This window comes from Podarcis pityusensis (genome assembly GCF_964106645.2).
Source record: "Podarcis pityusensis genome assembly, chromosome: 14".
NCBI classification, from domain to species: Eukaryota; Metazoa; Chordata; class Lepidosauria; order Squamata; family Lacertidae; genus Podarcis; species Podarcis pityusensis.
The window spans coordinates 9,620,183-9,640,436 of record NC_138039.1 but is presented as its reverse complement, the minus strand read 5'-3'; the positions used below and the strand labels follow the sequence as shown (position 1 = coordinate 9,640,436).

General features: G+C 48.5%; 1 protein-coding gene across 1 annotated transcript in view; it reads right to left on the bottom strand.

Moving 5' to 3' along the window:
* The window catches only part of CLCN7 (chloride voltage-gated channel 7), a 38,146-nt gene that overhangs the window by 7,042 nt on the left and 10,850 nt on the right, over positions 1-20,254 (bottom strand). The window contains exons 6-21 of the mRNA XM_080981025.1: positions 18,537-18,646; positions 18,156-18,236; positions 17,358-17,420; positions 16,341-16,424; positions 14,890-14,983; positions 13,546-13,610; positions 13,310-13,426; positions 12,407-12,461; positions 11,338-11,398; positions 9,898-10,036; positions 7,815-7,908; positions 5,870-6,039; positions 4,718-4,769; positions 2,847-2,974; positions 1,680-1,765; positions 865-997 (exon numbers count right to left, since the gene is read on the bottom strand). Coding sequence (XP_080837151.1) covers positions 865-997; positions 1,680-1,765; positions 2,847-2,974; positions 4,718-4,769; positions 5,870-6,039; positions 7,815-7,908; positions 9,898-10,036; positions 11,338-11,398; positions 12,407-12,461; positions 13,310-13,426; positions 13,546-13,610; positions 14,890-14,983; positions 16,341-16,424; positions 17,358-17,420; positions 18,156-18,236; positions 18,537-18,646 — 1,532 coding nt within the window. The remainder of the gene's footprint in view (positions 1-864; positions 998-1,679; positions 1,766-2,846; positions 2,975-4,717; positions 4,770-5,869; positions 6,040-7,814; positions 7,909-9,897; positions 10,037-11,337; positions 11,399-12,406; positions 12,462-13,309; positions 13,427-13,545; positions 13,611-14,889; positions 14,984-16,340; positions 16,425-17,357; positions 17,421-18,155; positions 18,237-18,536; positions 18,647-20,254) is intronic.

Below are 20,254 nucleotides of genomic sequence, written 5' to 3'. Positions count from 1 at the left end.
AGGGGCTTGTTTTCGCAAGGCAGTGTAGTGCAGAGGTTAGAGTAATACACTACGACCTGGGAGACCAGGGTTCGAAACCAGCCATGAAGCTCACTGCGTGTGTGACCTTGGGCCAGTCACTATCTCTCAGCCTAACCTACCACACAGGACTGTTGGGAGATTAAAACGCGGCACTGAGCTCCTTGGGAGACAATAAAAGGTAAAGGTAAAGGGACCCCTGACCATTAGGTCCAGTCGTGACCGTCTCTGGGGTTGCGGCGCTCATCTCGCTTTACTGGCCGAGGGAGCCGGTGTACAGCTTCTGGGTCATGTGGCCAGCATGACTAAGCTGCTTCTGGCGAACCAGAGCAGTGCACGGAAACGCCATTCACCTTCCCTACTTGCACTTTGACGTGCTTTCGAACTGCTAGGTTGGCAGGAGCAGGGACCGAGCAACGGGAGCTCACACCGTCACGGGGATTCGAACCGCCGACCTTCTGATCGGCAAGTCCTAGGCTCTGCGGTTTAACCCACAGCGCCAATGGCAGTGCATATATGTAATAAATAAGACAATGCCTAATACATCTTATGAACACACGTACGCATTTTACTCAAGTTCTACAAATGGGCCTTAAAAAAAGCAGGAGGCTGCCTTAGCAGGACCTTTGCTCCATCTAGCCCAATACTGTCAACACTGGCAGGCAGCAATGGCCTTCCAAAGGTGTCAAACTTCGTTTTTTTCCCAGCCCTACCTGGAGATTGGACCTGGGACGATCTACGTGAGAATCAGGTGCCCTCTGCTGAGGAATGGCCCTTTCCTAACTTTTTCTCCAAGAAACAGGGTTCCGAGCATCAAGGCATCCAAGTCAGTTCCCACCGTCCTACCTGATCGCTGCCTGGAATGCTCTCCACCACAGGGAACCCATTGTGGTTGGACGACGTATCGCTGAGGATGTCCACAATGACGCCCACTTTCTCAATCCTTCGGAGGGAGGTCACCGGGGTGCTCATCACTTCTCTGCAGAGCGGGGAAAAATGAAACAACACACAGAGATCACGTTAAAAGCCCACAGAGGGGAGGAGTGTGGACTGCGGGCCCTTCTCTGTGGTGGCCCCCTTCGTTGTGGAATTTCCTTCCACACACAAAGAGGAGCACCTGGCTTCTCCGGTACACAGCTTTCGGATAATGCTGAAGACACAGATCTGTTACCCTGGCCTTTTGACTCGGCCCCCTACACTCCCTCTTTAAACAAGCCCCTTTGTTCATTGTCATGGGGACTAGCATCTTGTTTTGCTGTTGCAGGAAGGTCTTAGAGCTCATGCCTTGCACTCATAAGGTCCTAGGTTCAGTTCCCAGCATCCCCAGGCAGGGATGGGAAAACATCCCCCACCTGTAAGCTCAGTGAGTTTAATGCTCCAATGTTCTCACTTGGTATAAGGCAACTTCCTAGATTAAAACATACAAAGAATGAGGTCTCCCTGAATTTGTCAGGGTCCGATTCGGGTTGTGTGCTTTCGGGACTTGATTCCTGTGACTGTTATTTGTTTCAACGCTGGATTTTAAATCGTTGCAACCCCGCTGCTGGTGTAGGGTGGGATGATATATTTAAGAACAGTAATACCACCAGCAGCACTTTCGGGTTTTTCGATACACTGAGAACCCGTACAAACCCTGCTGTGGCCTGATCCTGTCAGCTTACCTGGCGGTAAACGAGTGGGATGTGACAGGGGCTTCCCAGTGCAGGAAGGGAACACTCTGAAGCTGGATGTGCATATCATACAAACCCTGGAAAGAGAAGAAACTGTGAGCTGGGGCACATCTGGTGGGCAGGCCAGATATAGGTTTGGTGAGGCCCTAAGCTACTGAAGGTAATGGGATCCTTTATATGCCTAGCTGTCCTTTGTCAACAACAAATCCTACAGGTACCAGAGAGGACCCGCAAGTGGGATAAACAGTCTTAAACTCGCAAATCGACAATAAAACTTTTTTTGGGTTCCATTTTACCGTATGTCTGTTTCAGCAGCGATATTGTAAAAGCCCATTTTTGTAAGTTTGCAAATTTAAGCTGCACTTTTAACTTTTCACGGTCGGAATTTGCGAAAATAGTGTGGCTTATATTCAGGCCAATACAGTAATATTTACAGAAGGCTGAGGAAACTTTCCCAGCCTGAAGGCTGCATTGCCTAGTGGGCAGTCTACTGGGGGCATAATGCCCCTGGTTTGCGGAGCTAGAGGTTAAAGTGGCAGAATGATGGCTGTGGCCCTTACCCAGGGCTGGATTTAGGTTTGATGAGGCCCTAAGCTACTGAAGGTAATGGGGCCCTTTGTATGTCCAGCTGTCCTTTGCCAACAAAAAATTGTCGCTGTTTTTTGTGTTGAATATATGCTATATGGTAATTTATTTTTTTAAATCTGAGTCCTCCAAAGCAGGGGTGTCTTATACACGGGGGCTTGTTATACACAAGAAAATACGGTAGCTGGTTCACAGAGTTTGGCCTTTCCTGGGGCACAATGTATTTGTTAAGAATTATATCTGGCCTTTCCCCCCAGGCTAACCAACCATCCGCTGAACCAAGCAGTGCCATGCAGAATGAAACGTGGAATATATAAAACCTCCAGGCCTGTCCTGTCCTCTGGGTCACAAGAACAGCCCTGTTGGGTCGGACCAAGGCAGGGGAATCTAGCCCATAAACCCTCTTTTCACTGCGGCCAGTCACAGGCCTCCACGAAGCCCCCTGCAGGACACGGAGGCAATTCTGCCCCGTCGAATGCTGCTCCCCAGCAACTGGCGTTCCGTGGTAGAGTCCCCCTGGAGAGGGAGGTTCTAGGTGGCCGGCATGACCAGCAGCCGCAGGCAGACCCTCACCTCGACAAAATAATCCCCCACAATCTTGGCCGTCATCAGCACCAGCATGATTGGGAAGCCGTAGGTGACGTTGCCTGTCGCCTCCATCATGATAACCGTCAGGCTGAGCGTCATCCTCACAATGCCCCCTAGGAAGAAAATGCTGCGTTGAACCTCAAGGACTGCCTTCTCCCCATATGAACCAACCCGGACCCTGAGATCATCCTCTGAGACCCTTCTTTGTGTGCCTCCTCCTCGAGAGGTCCGGAGGGTGGCAAAATGAGAATGGGCCCAGGACCTCCATAGGCACTGTCCAGGATTGCACCCGCTAACAAAGCGGTTTGACTTCACCCCAGGAAGCACACTCCATTGTCTCTCGAGGCAGGTAAAGGTAAAGGGACCCCTGACGTGGACGACTCTGGGGTTGCAGCGCTCATCTCGCTTTATTGGCCGAGGGAGCCGGCGTACAGCTTCTGGGTCATGTGGCTAGCAAGACTAAGCCGCTTCTGGCGAACCAGAGCAGCGCACGGAAATGCCGTTTACCTTCCCGCCAGAGCGGTACCTATTTATCTACTTGCACTTTGACGTGCTTTCGAACTGCTAGGTTGGCAGGAGCAGGGACTGAGCAACGGGAGCTCACCCCGTCGCGGGGATTCGAACCGCTGACCTTCTGATCGGCAAGTCCTAGGCTCTGTGGTTTAACCCACAGCGCCACCCGCGTCCCCTCGAGGCAGGTAGATGCCCACAAATCAGTAAGTAATGTGTGCTATTTTAAGAACATGCCTTAATGAGTTTTATGTTCCAACAGGAATATGTTTTGATTTTAAGAATCCAATTATTATTTAATTTTATTGATTTCTAATTTCAAACAGTGAGGAGTGGTTCCTGTAATCTGCTTTAAATTTCATTAGCTCCCCTCGTGCTGCTGTGGCCTTCGAAATAATGCAATACGTGGTTTTTTTGTTCATACTGAGCTACTGTCCTTCCTCAGAGCGAACCTGTAATTAGTGCCATAGCCGTTTTAAAAGAGCAGGACGAAGCTGAACCCCTTTCTGAAAAGGTTCTTAAAAAAAAAAAAAAGACTGAACGGCTAAACCAGCAGTGAGAAAGCTGGTTGGACTCCAGCTCCCATCGGCCCCAGCCAGTGTGGCCAATGGTCAAGGATGATGGGTGTTGTAGTCCGATAGCTGGAAGGCCAGAGGTTTCTCATCCTTGTGCTAAATAGACACAAAGCAGATATAGTTCATTATAATCTAATCTAATCTACTGTATTTTTCCATGTATAAGACTGTTGCCCCCCAACTTTTTTAAGTTTAAAATTGGGGGTCAACTTATACACGGAATGTTGCAATTAAATATATAAATAAATTTATTTCTTAATTTTGGGCTCAAAAAATAGGGGTCGTCTTATACACGGGGACGTCTCATACACGGAAAAATACGGTAATATAATATAATTTCATTATTAACATGCCTTGGTTGCCCCAGCCACCCTGGGTGGCTCCCAACAAAATATTTAAAACACATCAAACATTAAAAGCTTCCCTATACAGGGCTGCCTTCAGATGTCACAGAGTTCCCTGGGAAGAGGAACTGAGTGTTAAATCAATCTTGGAAATTACAGCTCTGTGAGGATTCTTCTAACAAAGTATCCCTCTATAAGCCATAACTCCCAGGGTTGTTGTTGTGGTTGTTGTTTGCAGAAGGAGCCATGATTGTTTAAAGCAAGATGAGGATGCTTAAATGCATGGTGAAGATGAGGCCTAGGAAAGTAAGTTCGGTTAAAGGGTTGAAGCCTAACCTGCACCGTCCCACTGGGGCAAGACCCACCTTCCCACTTCCCAATAAGCTGAGCCCCTTTCTCCTCCCTGCCCCAGACGTGTATCACTCACCCAGCTGTGCCGCGGCTCCCATCAAGGCATACTTCCCTGGGTCGGCCCAGATCTGAAAGCCCCAAGAGAGAGGAACAGTCAACGCTCAGGATAGCGGGACTAAGCAGGAGGTCAGACGGTCTCCCTCCCCATTCACTGGAGAAATGGACCTTTCACACCGTGAACAGCAGTAACAAACTGGGGCATGGCATCTGCCCCCTACTCGCCTAGACCGGTGGTGGTGGATCTCTAGGCCAAGGGGACGGTTGGGTGTCATGGACAGGCTGGAGGCAGGGGACAGGGAGGGGGGCACCAGCTGGGGAACCCCCAGGGGAAGAAGGCTGGCTTGCCACCCATCTGACTGGGTTGCTCCAGCCACTCTGGGCGGCTCCCAACAAAATATTAAAAACACAACAAAGCTTCAAGAATTAAAGAAAAACCTCTCTGAACAGGGCTGCCTTCAGAATGTCTTCTGAAAGTCAGATAGTTGTTTATCTGACGGGAGGGCGTTTCACGGGGCGGGCACCACTGCTGAAACTGCTCTATTCTGAACTTAAAAACGGAAAGCATAGTGCTGGTGGCCAAAAAAAGGGGTTGACAGACTCTCTCAAAAAATGTAGTGTAAACACCGGCAACTGGGAAACACTGGCCTGCGAACGCTCCAATTGGAGAACAGCCTTTACCAAAGGCGTCCTGGGCTTTGAAAGCGCTCGAACTCAGGATGAAAGGGAGAAATGCGCTAAGGGGAAGGCACACTTGGCAAACCCTCACCGTGATCAACTCCCGCCCGGAAACCTATGTCCCCACTGTGGAAGGACGTGTGGATCCAGAATCAGCCTCCACAGTCACTTACGGACTCACTTTTAAAACTGTGTTCATGGAAGACAATCTTATTTGGCTACGAGGGATCGCCAGATAAGAAGAAGAAGACCACTACTGAGAAGACCCTCTGCCTGCTTCCCTGTAACCTCACTTCTCGCAGTGAGGGAACTGCCAGAAGGCCCTCGGAGATGAAAAGCTTCCACTTCTTCTTCCTGGCGAAGATCAAACGCCCTCTGTCTTCCCAGCTCCCCTCCCAAACCAGGGGCTTGTTTTCTGCAAAGGTTCTTCGGACCGTAAGGGAGTGGGCGGGTGGGGAGAGAGGATCGAAACCACAAGGTGAGGGCAACTCACCCAGCCGCTGGTCATGTAGGAGAGAGAGATGCCAAACAGGCGGCCCCAGGCGGCCCCGATCAGCAGGGAGGGGATGAAGACGCCTGCCGAAACTGTTAGCCCGTAGGTCCAACAAGCCAGGAAGAAGTACATCAAGGTGAACAGCCCCAAAGTCATGGGGTCATACGTGCCTAAGAGGGAGAGCAAAGAGCATCACTCCCCATAACCTGGAACCAGCAGCAAGATTCGCTCAGCAAATCGGAAGGGTGCTCCCACCTTATTACAGGGGGCATGCATTTTAGCCCCTCAAAAAAGCAGGTCTCAAGAGCCATCTTTGGGTTTTTCCTGGCTCCAAAAATTAGGTTAAAGTCGTGTTTACCAAACTTGGGTCTCTAGCTGGTTTTGGACTACAACTCCTATCAGTGAGTTGTAGGACCAGTGGTCAGGTGTTATGGGAACTGTAGTCCAAAAACAGGTTGAGACCCAAGTTTGGGAAACACAATGACATAAACTCTCAAAACATCGACAAATAATACTTATCCACTCTTAACAATTACAATAATTACTGAACTACGATCAATAAAAAATAACTGCAAGTCACAATGCATAAAATACAGTTATATCTTGGATTTCGAACGCCTTGGCTCCCGAACGATGGAAACCCGGAAGTGACTGCTCCGGTTTTCGAATGATTTTCGCAAGCAGAACGTCCGGCGTGGCTTCTGATTGGCTGCAGGAGCTTCCTGCAGCCAATTAGAAGCCACACTTTGGTTTCTGAATGTTTTGGAAGTCAAACGGACTTCCGGAACGGATTCCGTTCGACTTGCAAGGTACGACTGTATCACAATACATCTAAAACATGTCCAAATCACCCTAACTTTCCCTGTGATAATACCATAGCTGTCAACTTTATCTTTTCTTGCGAGGAATCCTATTTGGAATAAGGGAATTTCCCTTAAAAAAGGGGAAACGTTGACAGCTATGGATAATACCCGCTAGGGCAGCTCTATGTGCCTTTCCTAATTAAAACATTGTGTGCAGCAAAACAAATCATGGACTTGGGAACAAATCCCAAGCTGGGCTCTAGGGTACTGTGAAAAGAAAATTCAATTCCTTCATCCGGCTCCTCTGCCACAGGAACATCAGGTAAAGCCTTCATAGAGGAGGAAAGCCAAGGACTGTTGCAAGCCCCCTGCCATCCCGTTTTAGATTTCAGGAATGCACATTTAGGCTAAACATCTGGAGGGGGCGGGAGGAAGGAGAAGAGACTCATGAACTGTGGGAGCAGATTAAGCGATGGAACAAGTTGCATCTCCCACAGAGCTGGAGAGAGCTCTCCTTCTTCGGAGGCATGCAAGGAAGGGCCAGGCAGGTTGGGAAATAATACAATTTAAAAGCAAATGAAACCTACCTCGAATACAACCCCCCCCCACAACAATTCACAGTAATTCAGGTAGATCACATAAATTTCCAGGCCCAATTCAAAGTGCTGGTTTTGACCTATAAAGACTATAAAAGGGGTGGCTATAGGAATGGACAACAAGAAGTGAAGGATGAAATGGATATTAATGAAGAGTTGATGTGGCTACAAGAGAAAAAGATGGACATATGTTTGCAACTGGAGCCGGAAACCTGATTTTTTTAAAAAAGAAACTGTATTAAATTAGGTAATTTGGTTTGATTTGTAAAAATTTGGAAAACCAATAAAAATAATTTTGGGGAAAAGACTGTGCTCAGACGATAGATAGATAGATGATAGATGATTATTGTTTGTGTATCCATCTAAACATGCTGTCACCAAAATCAGTGGGGTCTTGTTGGGAGGGGGGAATAACATTTGCTGGTCGTGGAGCTGGATTTAGGCCGAGAGACAGGAACTAGCCAACCCTGCTATAGAATATTAGGAAGAATACATCCCCCCATCGATTGGCGATGGTTGGACGCTGCTAGCTGGGGAGCAACCGACCTGGGGGGTCATGAAAAAGGCGGACGACACTCTTCTCTGGTGTGTTGAAGAAGGCGGCAGCCATAGAGTTGTATTCGCCATCAGGACAGAAGAGCTGGCGGGGAAAGGAGAAGTCGTGTTATTGCAGGCACAGTAAAAAGTAAAAAAGGAAAGGAAAGGAAAAGAAAAAAGAAGCGGGGGTCCAACACCACAGGCTGCTGTGCCTTATGAGCACTGGATTCAATATTATTATTATTATTATTATTATTATCATTATTATTATCATTATTATTATACCAGCCTATACCTGGAGGTCTCAGGGTAGTTCACAGAAAAGATCACAACATATATAATCAGAATAAAAACAACAACCCAATAAAAGCCACATTTTAAAAGGGTGTAGGATGTCAAACAGAACAACCAAAGGCCTGGTTGAAAAGGAACGTTTTTGTCTGGTGGGCACCAGGTGAACATCCCTGGGGAAAGCATTCCACGGATGGGGAGCCACTGCAGAGAAGGCCCCGTTCTCGTGTTGCCACCCCCCGGACCTCCTGAGGAAGAGGCACACAAAGAATGGCCTCAGAAGATGATCTCAGGGTCCGGGTAGGTTCATATGGAAAGAGGTGGTCCTTGAGGTATTGCAGTCCTGAGCCGTTTAACATCTGGGGCAGGGAACGGCTCAGAGATTTGGCTTGAGAAGGGCTTGCAAATAAACCCAGGGGTGTTATCAAATCGCAAATGTGTGTACCAGCCTGCTGTCCTCTTGTAAAAGCGCTGCTCACTTATGAAAGCAAGAGCCGTCCCCCCACACCCCAAACAAACACACACACATTTTCAAAAGCTTCTCTGCATGATGCCAGAGAGGTAAAGTTTTGCTTGCCAAAGCTACATACAAACTTGGGCTCACTGCCAGGGGCAGCGGCTGCGCAACTTTGCCAGCTGGATGCGCCCAGCATCTCACCAACAGCGGCTAGCTCCCATTGGGCTGAAAGCAGGGTGACGGACAGCAGGGGGAGCCACAGCAAACAACAGCAGCAGATGACTAATTCTGGTACTGTCCGCCATCTTCCTCCCTGCCGAGCTCTACAAGGGCAAGGCTGAAGTCGTGTGTACACATTGCGCCTTGAAAACACATCCGGAAGACATTTTTGCCTTCAGAGAATTCTGGGCACTGTAGTTTGCCCCTCACGGAGTTACAGCTCTCAGAGACCCTGAACTAGGGCCAGGGCCTTTTCAGTACTGGCCCAGACTTGGTGGAACGCTCTGTCACAAGAGACCAGGGCCCTGCGGGACTTGACATCTTTCCACAGGGCCTGCAAGACAGAGCTGTTCTGCCTGGCCTTTGCTTTGGACTCAGTCTGACCCTTATGTTTCCATCCCCTTATGGTTTTGATCTATGGGCTACTTTTAAAACGAGGCTGCATTTTAAATTGCATTTTAACCTGTATTTTAAATTTGTTTCCCCCCGCCCCATTATGGTTTTACTGTCATTTTATTGGTGTTAGCCACCCTGAGCCCGGCTCTGGCCGGGGAGGGCAGGGTATAAATAAAATAATATTAGAAGAAGAAGAAGAGTTTCGATTTGATATCCCGCCTTTCACTCCCTTTAAGGAGTCTCAAAGCGGCTAACATTCTCCTTTCCCTTCCTCCCCCACAACAAACACTCTGTGAGGTGAGTGGGGCTGAGAGACTTCAGAGAAGTGTGACTGGCCCAAGGTCACCCAGCAGCTGCATGTGGAGGAGCAGGGACACGAACCCGGTTCCCCAGATTACAAGACTACCGCTCTTAACCACTACACCACACTGGCTATTATTATTATTATTATTATTATTATTAAAAAAACTCACAATACCCAAAATTGTGCCCTTAAAGAAAGTGCTTTAAGGGCACAGTGTTGAGACAAAGCTGAAGGAAACTCATTTCCTTTTTGTGAGCGAAGAGAGAGGCATGTGGGGTTTGGTCGACGGGAAGACTGAACTTGGTGAGAAGGTGCCTAATGGACCTGCCTCCACTTCTCTACTGCCTCAAGCCCCCGTTGCCCGACAGCATCCATTCTGGGAGGCAGCCAGCACCCACAGTCCCCCTCTGCCGCTCGTTTCCCACCTGGAGCGAGTAGGCCATGCCGCTGCCTTGCAGGGGCTGGCAGTCTGCCGAGGTGTAGATCATGACAAAGGCCACAGCCGCTGTCACAGCGCCCACCAGCATGGCCTCGATGACCTGCAGGCACGGCCGGTGGATATACCTGGGGAGTTTGAAGAAAAGAAAAAACACAAGGGGTTAGGGAGCAGGGCCGGGCCAACGCATTTTGCCACCTGAAGCAACGGACAAGATGGCAGCCCCTTCTCCCATCTCCCACTGAGATCCAGCACTGATGGCCTTCTGGCTGTTCCCTCGCTGCGAGAAGTGAGGTTACAGGGAACCAGGGAGAGGGCCTTCTTGGTGGTGGCGCCTGCCCTGTGGAACGCCCTCCCAGCAGATGTCAAGGTAATAAACAACTATTTTACTTTTAAAAGACACCTGAAGGCGGCCCTGGTTAGGGAAGTTTTTAATGTCTGATGCTGTATCGTTTTTGATATTTGGTTGGAAGCTGCCCAGAGTGGCTGGGGAGACCCAGTCAGATGGGTGGGGTATAAATATTAAATTATTATTATTATTATATTCCGATTCCAAATATGGAAGCCAACTGGATCTTGCTTCGAGACTGGAGAGACAGGAGCATCCTCCATCAGTCACTGGGCGACCTTGGGGGCCAGTCACTGACGCTCAGCCTAACCAACCTCACAGGGTTGTTCTGAGGATTAAATAAGGAATGAGAGGTGTGTGCATCTCACCTTGAGCTCCTTGGAGGAGAGGTGAGAGGCAAATGTAATAATAAAAAACTGAGTTAAAGAGATGAGTGGCAGCCTGTGATTCATTCCATCTGTTTCCAACAGGTACACACACACACACACACAAACACACCCCACACAGTCCCAGAACTGTAAGTCCTAAAAAGGAGTTCCTTCCCAGGCACTTCGGTTATTTCCTTTAGCTAAAAATTAAGATGGCCTTTCTCCAGACCTGGCTGCTTTCCAGCAAGGTGGGCGGCTGCAGAACTGAGCTCATTTGCTCCCGTAAAAGCAACCCTCGCCCCAAAAGGGAAGCCATCTGGGGAAATAAGCAGAGGCCTGACAAAGGCAGAAATGTGCCAGACTTTATATAAAAAAAAGAAGAACGCAAACAAAAGTACTATCACAGGTTTCCGGCTCAAACAAACATCCAGGCAGGAATGTGAAGCAGCCTCTGAAATGCTGGTTCAGCCAAATTCTGGGTGGCTCAGCTCAGCGACGCCTGTGAATGGAGCTAAGCTCCGAACCCTGTGTCAAAAGAAAGGGCCCGGTGGTGTAAAAAGCTGAAATGCAAAGCCTTTTAAAGAGGCATCCATTGTTGGATGTGCAGCAGTTGGCTCGAGCCATCCTGCAATGGGTTTTACTCCAGTCCTTGCCCTGGGTCTGAAGTTTGCTGCTTGTTATATTCCGGGTTACCTTCTGCCAGGGCTTTTACCTGATTCGGAACATCGTCAGCCAGTAGTTCAAGGCGTTGAACATGGCTCCGAGAACTCCACCTGCAGCCAGGAGGAAGAAAAACACCTGACAATAGGCCTTGACGGAGTCAGAGCAAAGAACCAGCCGCTCAAAACCACTCAAATCAGGACGGAGGAAATTAGCAGTGTAGGTTGCAGAAATCCCATAACTCTCTCTTTGGGGCAGCTGTGGAAATGATGCATCTGACTGGGATGAAGGCAAGGTGGAGAACAGTTTTGCAAAGGAAATCTTCTACATTTCCACTCTGCTGTTCGATCAGGAAAATCCTACGCCCACACCAGACATAGGGTCATGTCTTCCCCCTCCATCTCCCCTTCTTCTGGGGCTCACAGTAAGCCAGGAAATCCCCCCAGTTCCACAGAGGAAAATTCTGTATTGTGTGCAGGGGCCGAGGTATTAAGGAATTAAGTTATTTGCCAGATGCTGGAATCTCTGCAGAAATGCAGAGGATTGTGGAGTCAACAGAGCACAGAGGAGTTTTGCCCTGTGAAAAGGCAGGCACAGAGAAAGGACCGCATGCCCCAAAATGGCCTTTGGGCTGATAACAGACACAGCTCCTTTCTAGCTGTTGACCATGACAGATTTGCTGCTGCATGTCAGGCATGCATTACTGGTGGAACTTACAGTGGTGCCCCGCAAGACGAATGCCTCGCAAGACGAAAAACTCGCTAGACGAAAGAGTTTTCCGTTTTTTGAGTCGTTCCGCAAGATGAATTTCCCTATGGGCTTGCTTCGCAAGACGAAATGTCTTGCGAGTTCTTGCGAGTTTGTTTCCTTTTTCTTAAAGTCGCTAAGCCGTTAATAGCCGTTAATAGCTTCGCAAGACAAAAAAACCGCAAGACGAAGAGACTGGCGGAACGGATTAATTTCGTCTTGCGAGGCACCACTGTATTTCTTTTTTTAAAAAACGGGGGGGGGGGATGAGACCCACATGCACACACCCCCAGCCTCAGAGTAACATCTGCAGAAGGGACTGATGCACAAACAGGGAAGTCACATTATCATGTTGCTTAAATAGGGGCGCTTACCCACCACTCCCATGAATATGAAGATTGGGATTTCTTGAAAAGTGTACCCCATCTTCTGCAAAGGAAGAAAGAAAGCAGGTGTGAGCTCTGGAAACTGTGACAGTGGTAACGCAGCTCAAGGACAGGACTGCCTTCTACTGCACTATCATTTTTTCACAATATCATAGAATCGTAGAGCTGGAAGGGACCCCCAAGGGTCATCTAGACCAACCCCCTGCAATGCAGGAATCTTTTTGCCGGAAGATGGGACTCAAACCCACGACCCTGAGGTTAAGAGCCTCGTGCTCTACCCAATAAGCTATTGGGAACATAGGAAGCTGCCTTACGCTGACGCAAGCCCATTGGTGCCACTTAGCCTACACTGACTGGCAGCAGCTCTCCAGAGTTTCAGGAAGGGGACAATACCCCATATATATGTGTGTGTGTGTGTGTGTGTGTGTGTGTGCGCGCGCACGCGCGCGCTTATATATATATATTCAGTTTTCAATTTAACAACAATAATCTTCCTTTACATTTGTATCCCTTATTTCGACTTCTTACAGGGAACCAGGCAGAGGGCCTTCTCGGTAGTGGCACCCACCCTGTGGAATGCCCTCCCACCAGACGTCAAAGAGAAAAACAACTACCAGACTTTTAGAAGACATCTGAAGGCAGCCCTGTTTAGGGAAGCTTTTAATGTTTAATAGATTATTGTATTTTAATATTCTGTTGAAAGCCACTCAGAGTGGCTGGGGAAACCCAGCCAGATGGGCGAGGTATATTATTATTATTATTATTATTATTATTATTATTATTATTGTTATTATTCTCTCCACTCCTTCTCTGGTTACGTAGAGAATTTGTGTGTGGAGGCCAGAGGAGGAGGAGGCGGCAGCGAAGCTTCAAAAGGATGTTGCCTTTTACCTCGGAGTCAAACCGGCCAAAGTTGATGAGTCCGGGGCTGGACAGGTCCCAGGGATTCCCTTTGTAAATGCTCAGGATGGAGTTCAGGGTGAAGGTGGAGATCATGGAGGCAAAGAACTGCAGAGAGAGAGAGGGGGAGCGGTGAGGAGCATGGCCAGATTCGGCCTGTCTGCCGAGGACTCACCTTGCAGTCCCCACCCCCAGCTCGGAAAGCTCCCCCAGTCCCCCAGACTCACAATCCTCCAGGTCAGGAACTGGTTCCAAAAGGAAGCGCCTTCCTCCAAGCTGAACAGGACACCACCTGGTGGAAGGGAAAGGCAGAGCCAGTGAGACTTGGCTTGTCCGCCCGGAGGCAGGAGCTGAGCGGCTCAAGGTAGGAACACCAGGCGCGGATTCAGAACGGGCCTTTTCTGCGATGGCTCCCCGTCTGAGGAATGTTCTCCCCCAGGGAGGTCTGTCTGGCGCCTTCATTGTATACCTTTAGGCGCCCCGCAAAAACATTGCTCTTTAACTAGGCCTTTGGCTGATCGACATCTGATACCCTTTTAAATGGATTACAGTCATACCTCATGTTATGTTTGCTTCAGGTTGAGTGTCTTCAGGTTGTGTCCTGCGGCGACCCAGAAGTACTGGAACGGGTTACTTCCGGGTTTCGCTGCTCATGCATGCGCAGACGCGCAAAACGACATCACGCGCATGCGCAGAAGCGGCAAATCGCAACCCACACGTGTGCAGACACGGGTTGTGTTCTTTTCAGACTGCGAACAGGCCTCCGGAACGGATCCCGTTCACAACCAGAGGTACCACTGTATTGGTTGTTTCTATTATTATATTTATTGTGTATTTTGTGGTTTTTATCTTGTAATTTTATTCTGTGTACCACCCCAAGATCTGCAGGTATAGGGCAGCATACAATTAACAACAACAACAGTTTATGGCTGTGCAATCGGAGGGGGGGTGCTTTCTTAACCTAGATAACGAGGCGCTGGGCTTTGGGAAGGAGGCACGAGGCTCTGGCAGGGTGCTAGAGTTTCCCTGGCTCTCCATTTATTTATTAATTTTCCCCGCCCACATAAGGTTGCAGTCGCACAAGTAAAGCAAGAGAAAGCTGCATGCTTACTGTATTAATATTATGACCATCCCTAGTATTAGCACCATTATCACCACAGTTATCACTATGGCTCATAATGGATTGCAGTACAGTGGTACCTCGGGTTACATACGCTTCAGGTTACAGATTCCGCTAACCCAGAAATAGTGCTTCAGGTTAAGAACTTTGCTTCAGGATGAGAACAGAAATCGTGCTCCGGCGGCGCGGCGGCAGCAGGAGGCCCCATTAGCTAAAGTGGTGCTTCAGGTTAAGAACAGTTTCAGGTTAAGAACAGACCTCCGGAACGAATTAAGTACTTAACCCGAGGTACCACTGTAAATGGTTTTGCCAGAAGACACAGATGTTCTGAGACGCTTGGATAAAGCAACCAGTAACAGGAATAACGACGATGCTTATCGTCATCAATATTACTAATGAAGTGCAGCAAACACCTCTCTAGTGTTTCCGTGGGAAAGAAAAGGAGCTTTACCGACAGGAGCCCCAAAGGCAGCCGAGACACCAGCAGCAGCTCCGGCGGAGACGAAATCCCGCTTCTCCGTGTCCCTCCGGAAATATTCAAAGATCTAAAAGCAAACACAGCCCGGAGTGGATTAGAACTTGGGAATGGGTCTCTTAACACACACACGAGCGCAAAAAGCTCTGGATGCTCTGCAACCCCTAAGTAACTCAAGCAATGCCCCCCCCCCCAAATGAATGAGCCCACCACAAAGACCAGCAGCAGCTTCCTTTGTGTACTGTGAAGAATGCTAGTTTGCCAAGACGGCCCAGGACTACGAAGCAACTTTGGTGAGGGAGGAGGACAACTGCCTCAAACCCCTTCCTTCAATGGTTCCAACGGCCATTAGGTCAGCTGTCCAAGGAAATGAGTGTGTAAACAAACCAACCCCTGTGTTGCTAAATATCAGTCAGCAATATCAAAAGCAACACAATGGCCAGAAACAATAAGAATGTGAAAAACTTTATGGAATAATTCAAAACATCAAAACTAACAAACTGAAGTCTCTGAAAGTCCTTAAAATGAATTACGGTGCCAGACATTACCCGGCGGAGAGCAAGCTGTGAAGCTTTGTATAATCAGCAAATGTCCGATTTTGATGTCCAACTCTGAACTCTGCTGAACAGTGTTTCCAGATAACAACTACTGTTTCACTGAATTCTTCATCAGCCAATTAGTTCAACACTTGTAAGTAGAAAGATACGTAATTTCTTCATTAACCAATCTGTTTTCGAATAGATATAATGAAAAATACTCTGGAACAGTGCTCATGCGATTATGTAGTCAACTGTAGTCACATAATTGCATGAGCACTGTTCCAGAGTATTTTTCATTATATCTATTCATAAACTTTCAGAGACTTCAGTTTGTTAGTTTTGATGTTTTGAATTACTGTATTCCATAGAGTTTTTTCGCATTGTTTCTGGCCATGAGTGTGGCAGCGACCAACTGCCTTCCTCTTGGTCCAGACAATGTCACTTGCTCTGCACACAGATCTGAGGGGAGGCCTGTGTTGATCTGGTTGCTCTCCCAGGCAGTCAGCATCTGCACAGGCAGAACTAGGCAACTCTGCCGAAAGTCCTATAATGTTAAAATCGGGTGTCTGAACTTGCTACTCCCCTCTTCCCTCCCTTTTTTCTCGCATGCTATGTCTGTTTATACAGTTTCGTACTAGAGGGCAGAGTCTCTTTTGCGACGCAGGTTGTGCAACCTGGGTATGCCCATTTGGTTAACGGGTGGGGTGCAAATGCTTTAAGCTTGAGAAGTGGGAGAGAGGCAGGCCTCATACCTGCCCCCTGGCATCTCCAACATCTGCTACCAGGATCGGGGCTATGAGAGACAGCGGAAGCCGCCACTCAGTGAAGAGGTCCTGGCCTGCGGGGGCTGGAAACCCAGCGCAAGCAACCCACTTGTAGGAAACTAACCTTGAAGTCTCTCTTCAGAGAAGTTGACCGCCCTTGAGATATGCCAGCTGCGATGACAGCTCCAGAGTGAATCATCGGCCCTTCCTGAAACCAAGAGAAGCAGAACTTAGACGGAGGTAGAAGCTGGCTTGCAAGACTATGCTCCAAGCAGGGCCAGAATTAGGTTTGATGAGGCCCTAAGCTACTGAAGGTAATGGGGCCCTTTATATGTCCAGCTGTCCTTTGACAACAACAAATTGTCGCTGTTTTTTAGTGTTGAATATATGCTATATGGTAATTTGTGGACCTAATAGGTATCTAAAGCCATTTGCACATGTTGCCATGAAACAAGTCCATGCAGAATGTAGTCACCCTATATATAGAAAGGAGCAAACCAGTGATATTTTAGTAAGCTAGCAGGCGGGGGCCATTACTTACATCATAGGAGCCTACACAACACAAAACACTGTTGCTGTATGTATGTTTTATTTTATTTTATTTTATTTTATTTTATTTATCTTATATTAAATTGAATTTTGAATTTATTGTTATTCATGTTTTATACTGTATTTTATGCTGTTTTTGTTGCATCAATGAAGTGTTTTAAATTTGTTGTTAACCCGGTTTTCTGAACCAGGAAGGGTGGGGTATAAATAAAAATATATTATTATTATTATACCAGATGAGCTATTGGCCTGACTTGGCAGGTTCTTATTTTGGCGCAACATCTCCCTAAACAATTATTCTGATCGCAGCAAAACAAGCTGCCTGAGGCACAGTTTTCTTTTCTTTTCTTCCCATTGTCAAAGCCACGAAGCACGTCTCATTCGCCATGATCCTAAGGCGGCAGTTGGGTACAGGCCAATACAAATGGCAAGGGCAAAGGCTAACGAAGAAGCGCCATTGAGAGCAATGGCTGCCAAGCAGAAACCTTCCCAGAATGCAATGCAAAATAGCCGGGAAGGTGGCATTGTTAAATAGGAAAGGCAGGAGTAGCTGCCTTTTGGGGTGAAGTTTCTGCTTCCTCTCCTCAGTTACCTTTCCGACCGCCAGGCCTCCGACCACAGAGAAAATCACACCACAGACTTTAACCACCAGTGTCTACAAAGAAAGGAGATACATCATCGTCATCATTATCATTATTATTTTAAAGTTCCCATTCTGGGCTGAACTCTGGGCTCCTATGCTCAGTTCCCTCAGACACAAAGCGCTGAGCTGACGCAAGAGAGGAGTCCACGTTTAACCTTCAAAGATCTTGCCAGAAAAGAAACAGGCGCCGAACCAAAACACAAGACTCTCGTTCCAAAGGAAGTGAGGCGAGAGAACTACTCTGATCTTTGTCACCAAAGACAAGTGAGCTAGTTCGCTGATCCTTAGTTCCCTCACGGAGCTACAATTCCCAGAGCTCCCTGGCAAGAGGGACTGACTCTTAAAACCGCTCGGGAACTGTAGTTCCGTGAGGGAGAAAAGGGCTCTCCTAGCAACTCTCGGCTTCCCAGAATCCTTTGGGGGAAGCCATAGTTGTTTAAAGCAGCATGATTCTGGCTTCAAATGCATAGTGCAAATAGGGCGCTAGGTGAAAAGCAGCAGATCACACAACGGTGGCAGACACGTCTAGCAACATGTTTGGATGTGTGGCAGAGAAATGGGCCATTTTTCATGTCCAGTTTTACACACACACACATGCACACACACGCACACGAGCGCACACACACACAAAATGCTCTCACTAAGGAAGCGGAGGGGCAACTTTCCCTCATAAAAGTCTCAGGTGGATCAGGGGAAAGGAGGGACACGCTAAAAATTGCCAGGCACAACCTGTCCTCCCTCTCTCACCTTCAGCCGGACCACGTGGGGGATCTTAACTCCATTGAGGTAGCACTTGATCTGAGGTATTCCACTACCAGCTGCCACAGGCTACAAGAAAAACAACAACAGAGAAAATAAGTTTGCTTGGGTGTATTTCTGTCATTCAAACAGCTCCGAGACTGGGCAGTCGCTACGTATTACCCTCCACACGCAAATCGTAAGAGGCAGTATTAGCTACCTCACAAGGTGGTTGCGAGAGTTAAAATGGGGTGTGTAAAGCGCGTATGGCTCCTTGGACGAAAGGCAAGGCAGAAACGGGATCATGAAACTCATTGGGAGCATCACCCTTTGCCAAGACGCGAATTGCAAAATGGCGGCGCGGGCGAGAGACCCGGGCGGAGGCCTTACCTCAATAAAAGCAACGATAACGGACCCGACCATCACAATGCTCGCGTTCAGCGTGGCCCAGAGCAGCAGAGAGAAGGACAAGCCGCCTGTCTTGGTGAATTTGTCAATATCTGAGGAAAGCAGGTTAAAAGGGGAAAACAATACCTGGCCATGGATTTGGAGAGAGGGCAGGATGTGTGTAAAATAGGCATGGGCGATATATCGACATATTGCCCAGGACCAGTATGAGAAGTAGACGGCGATGTTGGTTTCACTCAGCAGTATATCGAAGATGAAACCATTGCGCTCCTGAGTCCCTCTGCCAGCGGCTCAGCTTCATTCAGAGGGTGCTGCTAGCAAGGGGATTCGGAAACACGGCGGTTTCACCAGCGATATACTGCTGAGTGAAATACGTATCACGGTCTGCTCCTCATACGGAGCAGAGGGAGAAACCAGCTGCATCGGTTCCTCCCTCCTAATTGGGGACTTCCCTGGCTTTTTTCTGGCCCACATAGGACCAGTCTGGATAGTTGGCCTTGGTGAAGATTTGACGTTTTCATCCCCCAAAAAAGTTTTTGATTTGAGTTTACTGAAAGGAGGCTGCATTTTAATGTTGTATTTTAATCCTGTTTTTAAGTTGTATTTTAATCAATTGTTTTTATACCTGGTGTTAGCTGCCCTGAACCCGATCTTGGCTGGGGAGGGGTATAAATAAATAAATTATATTATTATTATTTATTATTATCATCTTCAAACTGCTCGGCTGATAGGCGCCCGATTGCTGCTCCCTTCTGCCAAGTGTTTAGCGGAGCTCCCAGTCTGGCACTGGCTTGCCCAAGCCGGCAGTGGGGTGGGGGCTCCATGAAACTGTCCCCTCCCCATCTGAGCGACCCCGATCGCTCAGCAGGGGTGGGTGGGAGGCTTCTTCTATGCCCCAGCTGCACAAAGCCCGATGCTGCTGTGGTGTCAGATCGCTCAGATTGGGGGCCGGAAGAAGTCTCCCCCCACCGCATCTGAGGCTGCAGATGGAGTGGGGGGAACTTCTTCTAGGCTACAACTGAGCAAACCCTGATGTTGCTGAGGTTTCAGGGCTCACTCAGCTGAAGTGGGGGGAGCCCTCCAGCCCCCAGCTGAGCAGCAGCCAGGGCCAACTACATTGGCCCTAGCCTGCGAGGCGCTGAGGTGGAAGGGTCCCAGGTGAGAGCAGCGGCCGTTTTACCCTGTGTCTAGCCCAGGCTTCCTCAGCCTTGGCCCTCCAGATGTTTTGAGACTACAATTCCCATCATCCCTGACCACTGGGCCTGCTAGCTAGGGATCATGGGAGTTGTAGGCCAAAAAAACATCTGGAGGGCCGAGTTTGAGGAAGCCTGGTCTAGCCGGCTGGGGCCAATGCAGCTTGTTTCAACATCACGGTATATTGCCAAACCATGACGTCTGGCTGTCTTTGGTGAAAAATGCTGAAAAATCTAACGTCACCCAGCCCTGGTGTAAAAGAAGGAAGGCCTCGGCTTGATACATTACAGTCATGTTAGTACTGGAATATGTTTTATACCTTTTCACCTACGTCCACCTGGTACACTGCAGATATTCTGAACTCCAACTCCCATCAGCCCCATGCTTGCCATCCAAGCTATTCTGCCGCCATCAGGGATGGCGGAGGACACCATTTTTTCAAATTCCATTGCCTTTCTGGTTGGCTTTCATTCGCAGCACATGGCGAAGGAGCCCTCCTGTCCTTC